Source organism: Schistocerca piceifrons, chromosome 3, assembly GCF_021461385.2.
Source record: "Schistocerca piceifrons isolate TAMUIC-IGC-003096 chromosome 3, iqSchPice1.1, whole genome shotgun sequence".
In the NCBI taxonomy this organism is placed as follows: Eukaryota; Metazoa; Arthropoda; class Insecta; order Orthoptera; family Acrididae; genus Schistocerca; species Schistocerca piceifrons.
In genome coordinates, this window is record NC_060140.1 from 348,222,014 (window position 1) to 348,237,354 (window position 15,341).

The 15,341-nt window shown below is 42.5% G+C and overlaps 1 protein-coding gene across 1 annotated transcript in view; it reads right to left on the reverse strand.

The window, feature by feature from the left end:
* Positions 1 to 15,341, reverse strand: part of LOC124788649 (monocarboxylate transporter 2-like) — a 69,955-nt gene that overhangs the window by 24,755 nt on the left and 29,859 nt on the right. The window contains exon 5 of the mRNA XM_047255925.1: positions 4,219 to 4,349. Within this exon, the coding sequence (XP_047111881.1) occupies positions 4,219 to 4,349 (131 nt within the window). The remainder of the gene's footprint in view (positions 1 to 4,218; positions 4,350 to 15,341) is intronic.

Below are 15,341 nucleotides of genomic sequence, written 5' to 3' on the forward strand. Positions count from 1 at the left end.
GTGTTGTGGAGTTGGCTAGGAACGGTAATGAAAAGTGCAAGTTTAGAGTGTAATGGGATTTTGCGTTTCTTTTTTTATTCCGTGACCGTCTGAATAAACCAATATTTCTGAAATTTCACCAGCCATGTTCAATAATATCGATCAGCCAAGTTACATTGCTCCAATGGTGTCAACTCACCTAGATTTCACAGTTTATTTAAAATTTTCAGTGTTCACCGAGCTCAAGGTACCTGCAGAGAAACTGCTGCTTAGAGATTAGTTGTTTCAGAGCATTACACTGCAATAGAGAGCAAAGTAAACTGCTTGGGAAAAAAATGAAGCATCCAGAACACCTGGTAAGATTTCAATCTCACTTCATACATATGCACACCATCAGTGTGTACGTGAATGAGTGGAATTGCAATTCCCAGTCAGAGGCAGAATGACCAGCGAATTAAATTGGTGTTGTTCGTGTTTAACCTAGGTACCAGGCCTAGTAGGCTATTAAGAGGCATAAAGTGCATTAGACATTGCGTGATTACTGTGAAGTACATTGTTGTTCCAGGTACTTGCGTAGGATACCGTTATCAATACCAGGGAGAATTTAAAAGGGCCTTATTGTGGGTCTCCATTTGGTCGGATAGTTGAAACGTGCAGTGTTCAGATTTGGAAGGGGGACAGTGACCTGATAATAGTCTGCTTGGAAACGTTAGGGTGGGCATACTCGTCATCAAGCTTCCGATCGACCATGTCGGAGGATCACCGTATTGTCCATCACGAACATCCTAACCCTTTCACGTCTGCGCCTGCTACCCAAGAAAAGTTCTACATTCTGTATCACCCCATACGATTAGTCAAAGGCAAGCAGTAACGGTTTAAGGAATTTCTGTTCCCTGCCTAGGTTACCGCCAGCACCACAATACAAATGACTGCGTTTGAAGCGCTGCTGGTAAATGCTATCGCACTGTGTTCAGCGATGACCCGCGTTTCTGCCCTACCGTTTCCGACCTGGGGAAAAGTTGCATTGACATCATTTAGGAGAGGCACAGAGGTAATACTATTGGTGTGGGGAGCCATCAGGTATGTCTGGCACTAGCGCGTTCTGGCCACATGCACACTCTGATAGGTGTCGAAAGGGTTCCCTATACTGCCGACCCTTAGATGTCGGTGAATGGCCTGTCTGCGTAAAGTTAACATTTTTCAGGTGCCCAGCGAAGGTGTGCAAGTGGAACAGAGAGTGTCGCCAAAACTGGGAGGTCTTAAAGGGACCCATTGCCGGTCTATTCACGCCAGTTTCAATTTCGCAGCCCCTCGTGCACATGTCACAAGTAGGTGGGAACAGAAAGGCTGAAAAAGCATAAACATTCTTTGCTGCTTTGGACCCCATTCAAACTCCTTCGAATGGTCTGAACGGTCCCCACCGCTTCCACTCTGTATACAAGAGCAAAATTGCGGTCGCTTTTCTCTTCAGAGGGGGAAGATCACGTGCAGTGGTGTTGCTGGTCCACGATGTCCTTAGAGAATGGCTGAATCGCTCGGGGGGTGTCAACAGTGTCAAAGGTTGTCAAAACAGCCGCCCTGTTGCTCATCAGAATGCGAACTGTCCTTTTCGACCGCAAAATGTGTGAAAATGACGTTCTTTATGCCACCTCTTGAGGACTTCGTTCTGAACGGCAGCGTGTCTCAGATATTTTCCTGGGCCACCCACAAATAGCCCCGCGTGATTTCCACACTAGGCATCACATTCGGAGTACGACTAACTTCCAGTCGTCTGACACGTCCACGGTGGCGTTGGAAAGAACTGTGAGAAACAGGCTGCCAATGTGATATCGTTTGCTCACCTTACAATTCACATGAACTTCGACCTCTGTCCTTACTTTCACATCTTCCTGTTTGAAGCGTCGCCGAGCCTGAAGGTGACGTTGCAGGGCACCATGTTTTTGCACCGTTACAGAGAAAGTCAAATTTTAAACATCGCATGCAATGGGAGACAGCTAGAAGCTTTCAAATAAGTGGCCCTTTAATTATATACACAGAGTGTATGTCTCTCCTAAGAGATAGGCGCATTTTGTTTCAGCAGATAGTTCGAATCAGTCCAAACAAATACAGCTCATCACGTCTTCCATGTTGATCCCAGCGTAGGTGGAAAGTATCGGTTTGTTTCACGTTGCAAACAAATTCATTTCTTAAGTGGAAATTTACGTGCTCTTTCGACAGGGCGATATTCGTCTTATCGATGTGTGTTAACAGAGACAGTAAAGCACGAGGAATAACCAGTATTCCTGCAGTGACTCCACCGCCCTGGCCCACACTGACTGCCGCCATGCAGAAGCGCTGCAGAGTCGCTGATGGAGTACTGATTATTCTTCGTGTTTTAGAGTTTCTGTTAATACATACGGATAAAACGAATAGTGTACTGGACTAATTTCGGACCATTCTATCGAATGTGCACGTAAAATTGCGATTCAAAAATCGTTTTATTTGTGATGGCAAACATACAGACGTTTTACTTCGACGCAGGACATCGTATGAAAGACGAGGGGAGCACGATTTGTTTGGGCTGACTCCCACTACATCCGAAACATCAGAGAAAATGCACCTGATGACCCACAGAAATGACACACACACACACACACACACACACACACACACACACACACACACATACACTATGTGATCAAAAGTATCCGGACACCTGCCTGAAAATGACTTACAAGTTCGTGGCGCCCTCCATCGGTAATGCTGGAATTCAATATGGAGTTGGCCCACCCTTATCCTTGATAACAGCTTCCACTCTCGCAGGTATGCGTTCAAACAGGTGCTGGAAGGTTTCTTAGGGGATGGCAGCCCATTCTTCACGGAGTGCTGCACTGAGCAGAGGTAACGATTTCGGTAGGTGAGGCCTGGGACGAGGTCGGCGTTCCAAAACATCTAAAAGGTGTTCTATAGGATTCACGTCAGGACTCTGTGCCGCGCGGGATTAGCCGAGCTGTCTGGGGCGCTGCAGTCATGGTCTGTGCGGCTGGTCCCGGCGGAGGTTCGAGGCCCTCCTCGGGCATAGGTGTGTGTGTTTGTCCTTAGGAAATTTAGGTTAAGTAGTGTGTAAGCTTAGGGACTGCTGACCTTAGCAGTTAAGTCCCATAAGATTACACACACATTTGAACTTTTTTTTTCAGGATTCTGTGCAGGCCAGTCCATTACAGGGATGTTACTGTCGTGTAACCACTCCGCCACATGCCGTGCATTATGAACATGCTCGATCGTGTTGGAAGATGCAATCGCCATTGCCGAATTGCTCTTCAACAGCGGGAAGCAAGAAGGTGCTTAAAAAATCAATTTAGGCCTGTGCTGTTATAGTACCACGAAGAACAACAAGGGGTGCAAGCCCCTCCATGAAAAACATGACCACACCATAACACCACCGCATCCGAATTTTACTGTTGGCACTACACACGCTGGCAGATGACTTTCACCGGGAAGTCGCTATACCCACACCCTGCCGTCGGATCGCCACCTTGTGTACCGTGATTAGTCACTCTATACAACGTTTTTCCACTGATCAATCGCCCATTGTTTACGCTCCTGGGTAGATGTCTGCCAATTACACATTACGACCCTCTTCAACTGTCGGCGGTCTCTGTCAGTCAACAGACGAAGTCCGACTGTACGCTTTTGTGCTGTACGTCACCCTTCACGTTTCGACTTCACTATCACATCGGAAACAGTGGACCTAGGGATGTTTAGGAGTGTGGAAATCTTGCGTACAGACGTATGACACAAGTGACACCCAATCACCTGACAACGTTCGAAGTCGGTGAGTTCCGCGGAGAGCCCCATTCTGCTCTCTCACGATGTGTAATGATTATTGAGGTCGCTGGTTTGGAGTACCTGGCACTAGGTGGCAGCACAATGTACTTAATATGAAAAACGTATGTTTTTGGGCGTGTCCTGATACTTCTGATCAGATAGTAGAAAGGTATATCAAATATCTGTATCTGGCCCATCGGGGGATATACATACTTGTTACACGTTAAAGTGCTCTACACAGATTCTCCCAGGTACTTGACATCAATCGATTTCTAGTGTTTGTTCACCGATTCTTTAGTCAAACGTAATCTAATATTTTCTTGTGGATATACTTCTGTTGAGACTTCCGTTGATGTTAGTCTCTTATGATGGTGTCGTCAATTGATTATTGCTTCCTGATGACGTACCAATGAGAACAGAGAGCACTCTAACCTTTTGGACTGGTTCTCCGTCGTCTGCATGGCCTGTTCCGGGAAAGGGATGCTGTTGAAGCTGGCGATAGAGATGCGTGGACGCCGGACGGCGTCGCTGATCCTTGCCACGCTGCTGCTGCGCCGCCGCTCCTGCAAAAATACATCACACACACACAAGGCGCTTCAGTAGTAGCTGATTAAACTGGGAAGGTTGCGCTGCATCCAGGGTAAGGTGTCAGATTCACCTTCCCTCACGCAGGAGAGCCATGTGGTCAGATGTCTTGCCCTTTGTAGTACAATTATGAGCTGTAGGGAAGCGTCCATTTCACGGCTGAGTCAAGGTTTGCCCCGAGGGGTGAATCATCTGACACACCAGAGACTGGTTACAAGCTTGCTATTATTTTGGAAATGGATGGAGACGGACGTGGAGCCGCAAGAGTAGTGATTTCTGGTAGTATCATGTTAGGAGCGGAGCACGATTGTCAGTCCATGTGCCTACAAAGGATGCTATGGGTACTGCGGTTTATATTACTGAGAATGACAGCCTTCAACAGCATATGTGTCTTGTTCTTGATATATTATGCCCTAGGTTCAGTTCTGATAGTCAATAATGTCCAGTTAAGCAAGGATGAATACAGGATTATCATTGGAACATGATTCCCCCAGAATGACGAACGTACTCCCTCATCTTAAATCCTGTTGAGGATTCTTTCCTCTAAGTGTAACATGGCGTTGATGAAGCTGGTATTAGGGAAGGTCGGAGAAGGAAATACGTCGTGCTCTTTCAAATGCGCCTTCCCGGCTTTGGGCTTAATCTCTGTAAGGAAACCACGATGTAACACGTCGGGGGGTACAAATGGGAGGGGGTGGGGGGGGGGGGGGACCTTAAACTGGTGGTGTCGTTCCTACTTTTCTTGACCGTGCACCCTGTCCACACCACGTACCTGGCAATCCCGCGGCTGTCGTAATGTTCTGCTCCACACTGCTGCTAGCTTGCCTGAAATTATCTATCGAAATATGCAAGCGGGTTTAGGGGAGCCACTCAACGTTAAAACACAACTCTGTCCTATGTCTGGTATGAACATCTATATTCTGAGATGATACGGAAACCACAGGTTGCACTGTTTACAACTTTACACTCTAAATAGTAAATGTTATCCCAATTAACAATTTTGATTATTAACAGTCCAAAATATCATTCGGACGAGCGTACGCGTAACCGACACGACGCGGGTGATTGTTGATGATGCGGAAGCCGAATGATCGAACGAAAGTTCTTACGCTCGTCGCACATACAGATATCTGGTAATCGTCCTCCTTGTAACGATATAACACTGTTCGTAAAGTTAGTTTTTCAGTTCTCAGTTCTCACTTGTACGAGCTTGCGCGTAACCGTCGCGGCGCGGCTGATGGTTGATGATGCGGAACGCGATGATCGAACGCACGTTCTCACGCTCGCTACAAATCATTGGCACATGATTGCACTCTTTTGTGGTAAATAGTATTACTGATTCACATTTGTTCATTCTTGGAGACCGAACACGGCACGGATGATCGATGCTATGCGATACGCAACGAGAGGATACATAAATATGTTATTAACGCCACTGCTCATTTTCAATTACTTCTTGACGCACTTTCCTCTGAACCATTTCCATATGTCATCACTTTACTGTAATAGCACTTGTAGCAACACTTAAATCTGAATACTAACAATGCTTCTACACTCCTGGAAATTGAAATAAGAACACCGTGAATTCATTGTCCCAGGAAGGGGAAACTTTATTGACACATTCCTGGGGTCAGATGCATCACATGATCACACTGACAGAACCACAGGCACATAGACACTGGCAACAGAGCATGCACAATGTCGGCACTAGTACAGTGTATATCCACCTTTCGCAGCAATGCGGGCTGCTATTCTCCCATGGAGACGATCGTAGAGATGCTGGATGTAGTCCTGTGGAACGGCTTGCCATGCCATTTCCACCTGGCGCCTCAGTTGGACCAGCGTTCGTACTGGACGTGCAGACCGCGTGAGACGACGCTTCATCCAGTCCCAAACATGCTCAATGGGGGACAGATCCGGAGATCTTGCTGGCCAGGGTAGTTGACTTACACCTTCTAGAGCACGTTGGGTGGCACGGGATACATGCGGACGTGCATTGTCCTGTTGGAACAGCAAGTTCCCTTGCCGGTCTAGGAATGGTAGAACGATGGGTTCGATGACGGTTTGGATGTACCGTGCACTATTCAGTGTCCCCTCGACGATCACCAGTGGTGTACGGCCAGTGTAGGAGATCCCACACCATGATGCCGGGTGTTGGCCCTGTGTGCCTCGGTCGTATGTAGTCCTGATTGTGGCGCTCACCTGCACGGCGCCAAACACGCATACGACCATCATTGGCACCAAGGCAGAAGCGACTCTCATCGCTGAAGACGACACGTCTCCATTCGTCCCTCCATTCACACCTGTCGCGACACCACTGGAGGCGGACTGCACGATGTTGGGGCGTGAGCGGAAGACGGCCTAACGGTGTGCGGGACCGTAGCCCAGCTTCATGGAGACGGTTGCGAATGGCCCTCGCCGATACCCCAGGAGCAACAGTGTCCCTAATTTGCTGGGAAGTGGCGGTGCGGTCCCCTACGGCACTGCGTAGGATCCTACGGTCTTGGCGTGCATCCGTGCGTCGCTGCGGTCCGGTCCCAGGTCGACGGGCACGTGCACCTTCCGCCGACCACTGGCGACAACATCGATGTACTGTGGAGACCTCACGCCCCACGTGTTGAGCAATTCGGCGGTACGTCCACCCGGCCTCCCGCATGCCCACTATACGCCCTCGCTCAAAGTCCGTCAACTGCACATACAGTTCACGTCCACGCTGTCGCGGCATGCTACCAGTGTTAAAGACTGCGATGGAGCTCCGTATGCCACGGCAAACTGGCTGACACTGACGGCGGCGGTGCACAAATGCTGCGCAGCTAGCGCCATTCGACGGCCAACACCGCGGTTCCTGGTGTGTCCGCTGTGCCGTGCGTGTGATCATTGCTTGTACAGCCCTCTCGCAGTGTCCGGAGCAAGTATGGTGGGTCTGACACACCGGTGTCAATGTGTTCTTTTTTCCATTTCCAGGAGTGTACATGAAGAGCTACACACTACACAACATAACAGTACCGTTGTAAGAGGTCCGAGCAGATGTAATTTCGATGTATTGCTCACGCGCTGCCTGCGATATGTAAGGTATAAGAGAATTTCAGATCAGAGAGCAGTGTTGACTGCAGGAGGAACTGTGTAGCTGTAGCGGTAAGTTGTTGCTAGCGAGCAGTCTGGTCTGGTCTGGTGTATCGTGTTGGCTGGGCCGGTCGTGGTGCAGCGATGCCGGAGCCTGACTATTATTGTATAAGGTAAAAAAGCAGCCTCGCGCATAAGTAGTATTGTTGTCTAAAGTCCCATGTAAATGTTTTAAAAATGTCCTAATAATAATCTTCCTCATAAAAAAATAACTTTTAACAACCATTCATTTCAATTTTAAAGAATTTGCTAATTTCTCCAATCCACGATCATCCCGATTATAGCAAAAGAAAAATCAGTTGTTTCCTTTCATAAATGACAAATCTATTGGCCAGCATTGCACAGGGCTGTATTGTAAGAGCAGATATATATGCGTTATCCGGCAACTTCATTGAGGTACTATGTCCGGTTTTATGTATGAATTTCAAGTTAAACAGCACGACACATTTAAAGCCAAACATTACCCTATTCCGTATATTCACAGAGAACAAGTTAAGAAAGAATTGCAAGCTATGCTTGACCATGGTATTATTGAACCGGCAGTTAGTCCGTACATAAACCCGCTCCATATTGTTGTTAAGAAAAAGGATGGTTCACTTCGCCTCGTACTTGATTCGCGTCACACCAATGACATTATTATTAATGAAACAGATCGTCCTCAAACACTAGAAGAACTTCTACAGAAATTTCATGGTACTGCTATTTATTCCACATTAGATTTGAAATCGAGATTTTGGCAAATTCAGCTCCATCCGAACTGCAGAAAGTACACAGCGTTTCTCTGTTTTGGTGACTGTTATCAATTTTGCAAATTACCGTTCGGTTTAACAATTTGTTCAGCAGCATTTATTCGCGGTTTGAATAGTATACTTCCGACAGAACTTAAAGACAGAATCACAACGTATGTAGACGACATTCTTATTGCAGAAGCTAACTGGTCTGAACATAATCTGATTCTTGAACAACTGTTGCAAACTTTTCGTTCACAAGGACTCACAGTTAATCTTAGCAAATCGCACTTTGGTAAAACTTCCATAAAATTTCTTGGACATCTAATTTCAGCAGAAGGCATTGCGCCTGACCCGGAAAAACTTCAAGCTTTACGTGACATTACTGTTCCAACGACGAAGAAACAACTACGCAGCTTTCTGGGTTTAATTAACTTTTTCCGTAAATTTATTCATTACGCTGCTTTAGACACCCCTAGATTATGCCAGTTGACGGGTAGAAACACTATTTGGTCGTGGGATAGCCAAGCACAGTCTGAATTTGTCAATCTGAAACAAGCTTTGTTGAATGCACCACTTTTACCACACCCAGTTCTTCTAGAAATTTTTCCATTGCCACCGACAGTTCTAACACCGCTTTAGGCGTACACATTTTTCAGGAAATTGAAGAAGACGGTACTACAGTAATTAAAAACATCGCCTTTGCGAGTCGCATTCTGTCACCTGCTGAACGCAATTATTCTGTTACAGAACTTGAAACATTATGTGTTGTATGGGCATTTACGAGATTTAGGCATTTTCTTTATGGAAGACATACTACCGTTTACACAGACTATAGAACTATCCAGTTTTTACTTTCAGCAAAATTTACACACGACAGATTAAGCAGATGGAAACTTTATTTACTGGAATTTAATTCTACATTTGTTCACATTCCCGGTACACAAAATATTGTAGCAGACGCACTATCCCGTTCTCTCAGCAACAATCAGCAAGACATCGCAACCAACTTCTGCCAAGCAAATTTTAGCGTCATGTACAGTATATTCAACAAGTTGCATTCGAAAATTTTATTTCGTCATCATTACGAGACATAGCACAAGAACAGAACAAACCATTACACTGTACGCAATAACATTCTGTTTCGCCGCTCTCACCCTGACAGCAACAATTGGTTACTATGCATTCCTGACGAACTTGTTAACAAATTAATTTGGTATACTCATTTAAGTTACGCACATTATGGAGCCAGAAAATGTTTTCTTATACTGAGACAGAACTGTTATTTTACGAACATGGAGAAACGTATTCGACGAGTTTTAACGTCATGTAAAATCTGCCAGAAGGCTAAGTCAGACACGACTTCACATATTCCTCCGTTACATCCCACTGTACCCGTTAAATCGAGACACATGGCCGCTGTAGACATTTTTGGTCCGATTCCCAGAACTAATAGAGGTTTTTGCTACATCTTTGTCGCTGTTGAACTCACTTCGAAATTTGTTACCTTCACTCCGTTACGCAAAGCTACTGCTAAATCTATTTCGAATGCATTTGTAAAACATTTTTTATTTCATGTAGGGCATGTATTAAAAGTAATTTCCGACAATGGACCACAATTTCGATCTGCTATATGGTCACGTATGTTACGAGCAAGAAACATTTCTCCGATCTATATATCCAGGTATCACGCTTCTTCGAACCCTTGTGAACGACTAATGAAAGAAATTGGTAAACTATTTAGAATATACTGCCATAAAAAACATATTGATTGGGATACACACATACTCTCATTCCAGGATGTAATTAACTCCATACCAAAAGAATCTACTATGCTATCTCCGACTGTTATACTGAAAAATGTTGAACCACCCAACAAAATTAAAGAACTAGTATCTTTTCCTACATCTCGTCGACTACGCCACCATGAAATAATTGACATTGCGCTGAACAACATCAAACGTGCCGCAGAGAGCCAGAGAAAACAGCAAAAACAGGTTTGTACACGCCGTGACTTTCACATAGGACAGAAGATATTAGTACGTACGCACTATTTATCCAACAGAGGAAAGAGTAGATGCAGTAAATTTGAGCTTCTATACGCAGGTCCATACAGAATTCGCAGCATTCCTCACCCCAATGTCGTACACGTCGAAACTTTGAGAACCAGAAAAAGCAAAGGCAATCACCATACCTCCAATATTAAACCCTTTATTGAATGAATATACTTTATGATTTATCACACTGTAATGCCATTTCCTGAATCTTAGATGACCACTTATGCAATTATATTTATATGAACACTTACTGATAATTATCATATTTTTTCTTGGCAAGCGCCCGGCAAGGTAAGGTTAGTAGGTCGCTTTTCTTGTCGTTACACATCAGACCGTGCACATTTTTCCAGATAAACTTACATATTTTATGACCACTTATGCAATTCTATCTATGTGACTACTTACTGATGATTATCATATTTTTTCTTGGCAAGTACCCGGCAAGGTAAGGTTAGCAGGTCGCTTTTCTTGTCGTTATATCTCAGACCGTGCACCTTTTCCATTTTTTGGTGTATGTATGATTGTTTTCCTATCGAAAGTAGAATTTTTGTCTGTATGCACTATGTAATCTTTAAGATATAACAAACACCAGTTGACTTTGACATTTTTTCTTATGATATCTCAATATCTTGACTATTCTACACTTTTTGCCACTACATTACGATACTGTGTGTACATTTTTTGCACTTGAAAACTGTCTATGTTTTTGACCTAATACGTTTTCTGTCATGCTATGCTTATGCTTAATTGTACCACTATAAACAAGTTTTTATCTAATGGGTATACGATTTAAATGCAAGATATTAATCCTTATTCATCATTTTCAGAAAGCAATAACGTGTACAAGAAATAAATTAAACAAACCACAGTAGATTACTATGAAATGGGAATTTCACCTTCGGAATGAACGAAAGTAAATGCAATATCTTGTCATGAAGAGTAAATGGATCAGAATTAACAAGCATTAACCAGAATATACTATACACATCGTATGATAGCAGTCTTAACTAATTATTTTTCTTTCAGAATACCAGGCGATTGATGCAGGCTGTCAGACAGAACTACACATCTTAGTTTTAGTGATGAAATATGCTAGAAATAAGAAACTCTATAGTATTAATAGTTGTATGAAGTAAATGGTAATATGAATAATGAATAATGAAGTGTCCTCTTTTGCAGATGGTAATAAATGATGATGAATAGTTATATGAAGAATATGCTAATATGAATAATGAAGTTTTTCTTTGCAGATGATGATAGTGATGAAGTTATGGTAATATGAATAATGAAGTTTTTCTTTGCAGATGAGAATAATGATGACGTTTATATATATTTACTACTAGTTAAGAGATGGTATGTAGTTATTTAAGTATTTGTTGCAGTTCGTTTTGACAGTATGTATTACATCGCATGGTATAATGACTGAATGTTTTGGAAAGGACAGTCAGAGTACATACATATTGAGTACACGTTTCATTACCTGTTAATTCGAAGTTCACTACTTTTCAGCATAATATGCGTTTCTTCTTTCAGCTCAATAATCCATTTTGTATTTTTTCCAGGAGAAGCTATTCATGAAATTAATGTGCTATAAGCAGTTAGTCATTAAACCTGTACTAGTACTTGCATTTTTTTCCCATTTGTGTGTATCATTCATGAATGTGATCACATATACTCTACTTGTTTCATAACCTTGCTACAGCTGACTCATGACGAATGACGTTATTAATCCTTATTTCCAGCAATAAGTCAAAAGCAAATATTTTCATGCCCCAGCAATTAATTGTCGATCCCAACGCAATGAATTGCTAGCAAAAAAAAAAAAAAAAAATTATTGCCAGTCCCAAATATTACCAGTATACAACCAAATAATGCTACCAGTTTAAGATATATTTCTACTTCTAAATATAATACAAATTTCTCTGTTGTATTGAATCCATTATATCTATGTATTACTGGACTACAGACCTTGAGTAATAGTTACAGTGTGTTGCATTTTAAATATGTCCTATGTCACTTGAATGATGAGTTCTGAGTAATACTGAATGATGACTTATGCATTAATGCTATTCCAATAATTAATTCTTGTTTTGAATGATGACTTCTGAATAATACTGAATAATGTGTTGTAAAACTATATGAATACTTTGTAACTGGCCAATGAGCGCCAATAATTACCGCAATCAGATGAGTTATGAATAGTGTTTTGTAATATTCAATTCTTGTTACATGTTTAGTGCCAATAATTATTATATTGAGATGACTTATGAATAATGTTCTGTAATACTCCATACATACATAGAAATGTTTAGTAACTAGCCAATGAATGCCAATAATTACTCAAATCGGTTGATAGATTAGTGTAATTCTCAATGATGACTAGCATAAGACTTAATGTCCTTCACCTTCTGACCTAATTACCAGAAATTACTGCAATATCCGTTTGTCCTGTCCATCCTCATGATCATGGAGCACTATATTTGGTTTTTGCACCAATTCTACGTTGATGTGAGAGTATGGATTCTACAAGAATGTGGTGTTGACATATCAAGCTGTCCACCACCTTGAACGATGGAGATGTTATTATGGTCCTACTGTTTGGTGTACCTAATGTACTACCAAAATGATAACAATGAATATTAATACAACATTTCAGTGTCTTGGCTACACTGATAAATACTTCAGGGAAGAGAACTTCATATTGTCTCACTTCGTGTTGTGCTTCTGTAGAAAGATATGGACTTTCAGTACAGCTACGTGCAACCTACTATGCTACAACCATGATGCAATCCTTCCCATTCCTTTCCTAGTTCTTGTAAAATGCTGAAGATTTTTACAGTGCGTGTGCACTTTATTTCATTTGTTAACAAGATCAGTTGTCCTAAGTATGCTAAAGACTTTTACAGTGCGTGTGCACTTTATTTCATTTGTTAATATGATCAGTCGTCCTAAATATTCTAAAGACTTCTACAGTGCGTGTGCACTTTATTTCATTTTTAGGGTAATCAGTTCTTGCAAAATGCTAAAGATCTTTACAGTGCGTGTGCACTTTATTTCATTTTTTAATAAGATCAGTTCTTGTTAAATACTAAAGACTTATACAGTGCGTGTGCACTTTATGTCATTTGTTAATATATTTTGTATTCAGTGCGTGTGCACTTTATTTCACTCCATGATATGTTGTAAATTTGCTAAAGACTTCTACAATGCATGTGCACTTATTTTCATTTTTAGGGTAATCAGTTCTTGTAAAATGCTAAAGATTTTTACAGTGCGTGTGCACTTTATTTCATTTGTTAATAAGATCAGTTGTCCTATAAATACTAAAGACTTACACAGTGCGTGTGCACTTTATCTCATTTGTTAATATATTTTGTATTCAGTGCGTGTGCACTTTATTTCACTTCATGATATGTTATGTAAAAATGCTAAAGACTTATACAGTGCGTGTGCACTTTGTCATTTGTTAATATCTATTGTACTCATTGCGTATACACTTTGTCAATCAGTAATGGATATACTCTGTGACTGTAGACTTAGTAACTAAATAGATTTTAGAAAAATTTTTTGCTCATGGCAAGTCCAATTGACTCACCATCGCTGCCAAATTTTTGACCCCCCCCCCCCCCCCCAGTGGAGGGTTATGTAAGAGGTCCGAGCAGATGTAATTTCGATGTATTGCTCACGCGCTGCCTGCGATATGTCAGGTATAAGAGAATCTCAGACCAGAGAGCAGTGTTGACTGCAGGAGGAACTGTGTAGTTGTAGCAGTAGGTTGTTGCTAGCGAGCAGTCTGGTCTGGTCTGGTGTATTGTGTTGGCTGGGCCGGTCGTGGTGCAGCGATGCCGGAGCCTGACCATTATTGTATAAGGTAAAAAAGCAGCCTCGCGCATAAGTAGTATTGTTGTCTAAAGTCCCATGTAAATGTTTTAAAAATGTCCTAATAATAATCTTTCTCATAAAAGAAAATAACTTTTAACAACCATTCATTTCAATTTTAAAGAATTTGCTAATTTCTCCAATCCATGATCATCCCGATTATTGCAAAAGAAAAATCAGTTGTTTCCTTTCATAAATGACAAATCTATTGGCCAGCATTGCACAGGGCTGTGCCAGAAAAATTTATTGTAAGAGCAGATATATATGCGTTATCCGGCGACTTCATTGAGGTAAGAATTTTTCTTTTTTTTATTCAGAATGACCTTTCAGGGCCATGACGCAGCACTGCTGACGTCCAAAATTTACCAGGTTAAATTCGCAGTCAATTATTGAAAAGTTACAAGTGAGCGACAATTTAATTGAGAGGTTAATTACATTGTATTATCACCAGGTTACTGAATTAATTTTTTGTTGAGACGTTACACTGAATGTGAACGACATAATTATAATGTTTACTGTTGAGAAGTTTAGGAATTTTTGTGTTGTGAGGTTACGCCAAATGTGAAGGAATTCTGTGTAGGTTTCACCGTGTCCCGCCCTCGACTCAGTACAGACGCGGATGCCCGCAAAGATACTCCACAACTAAGCCAGACATCTGACAATACGCTTACAACGAGTAACCTAAATCTGGACTGAAGGAAGACATCGAAGCAATTCAGGTGCGGGCTGCTAGATTTGTTACCTCTAAGTTCTAACACCCCCCCCCCCCTCCATGAACCATGGACCTATGCCGTTGGTGGGGAGGCTTGCGTGCCTCAGCGATACAGATGGCCGTACCGTAGGTGCAACCAAAACGGAGGGATATCTGTTGAGAGGCCAGACAAACGTGTGGTACCTGAAGAGGGGCAGCAGCCTTTTCAGTAGTTGCAGGTGCAACTGTCTGAATGATTGACTGATCTGGCCTTGTACACTAGCCAAAACGGCCTTGCTGTGCTGGTACTGCGAACAGCTGAAAGCAAGGGGAAACTACAGCCGTAATTTTTCTCGGGGGCATGCAGCTTTACTGTATGGTTAAATGATGATGACGTCCTCTTGGGTAAAATATTCCGGAGGTAAAATTGTCCCCCATTCGGGTCTCCGGGCAGGGATTACTCAAGAGGACGTCGTTATCAAAAAACTGGTG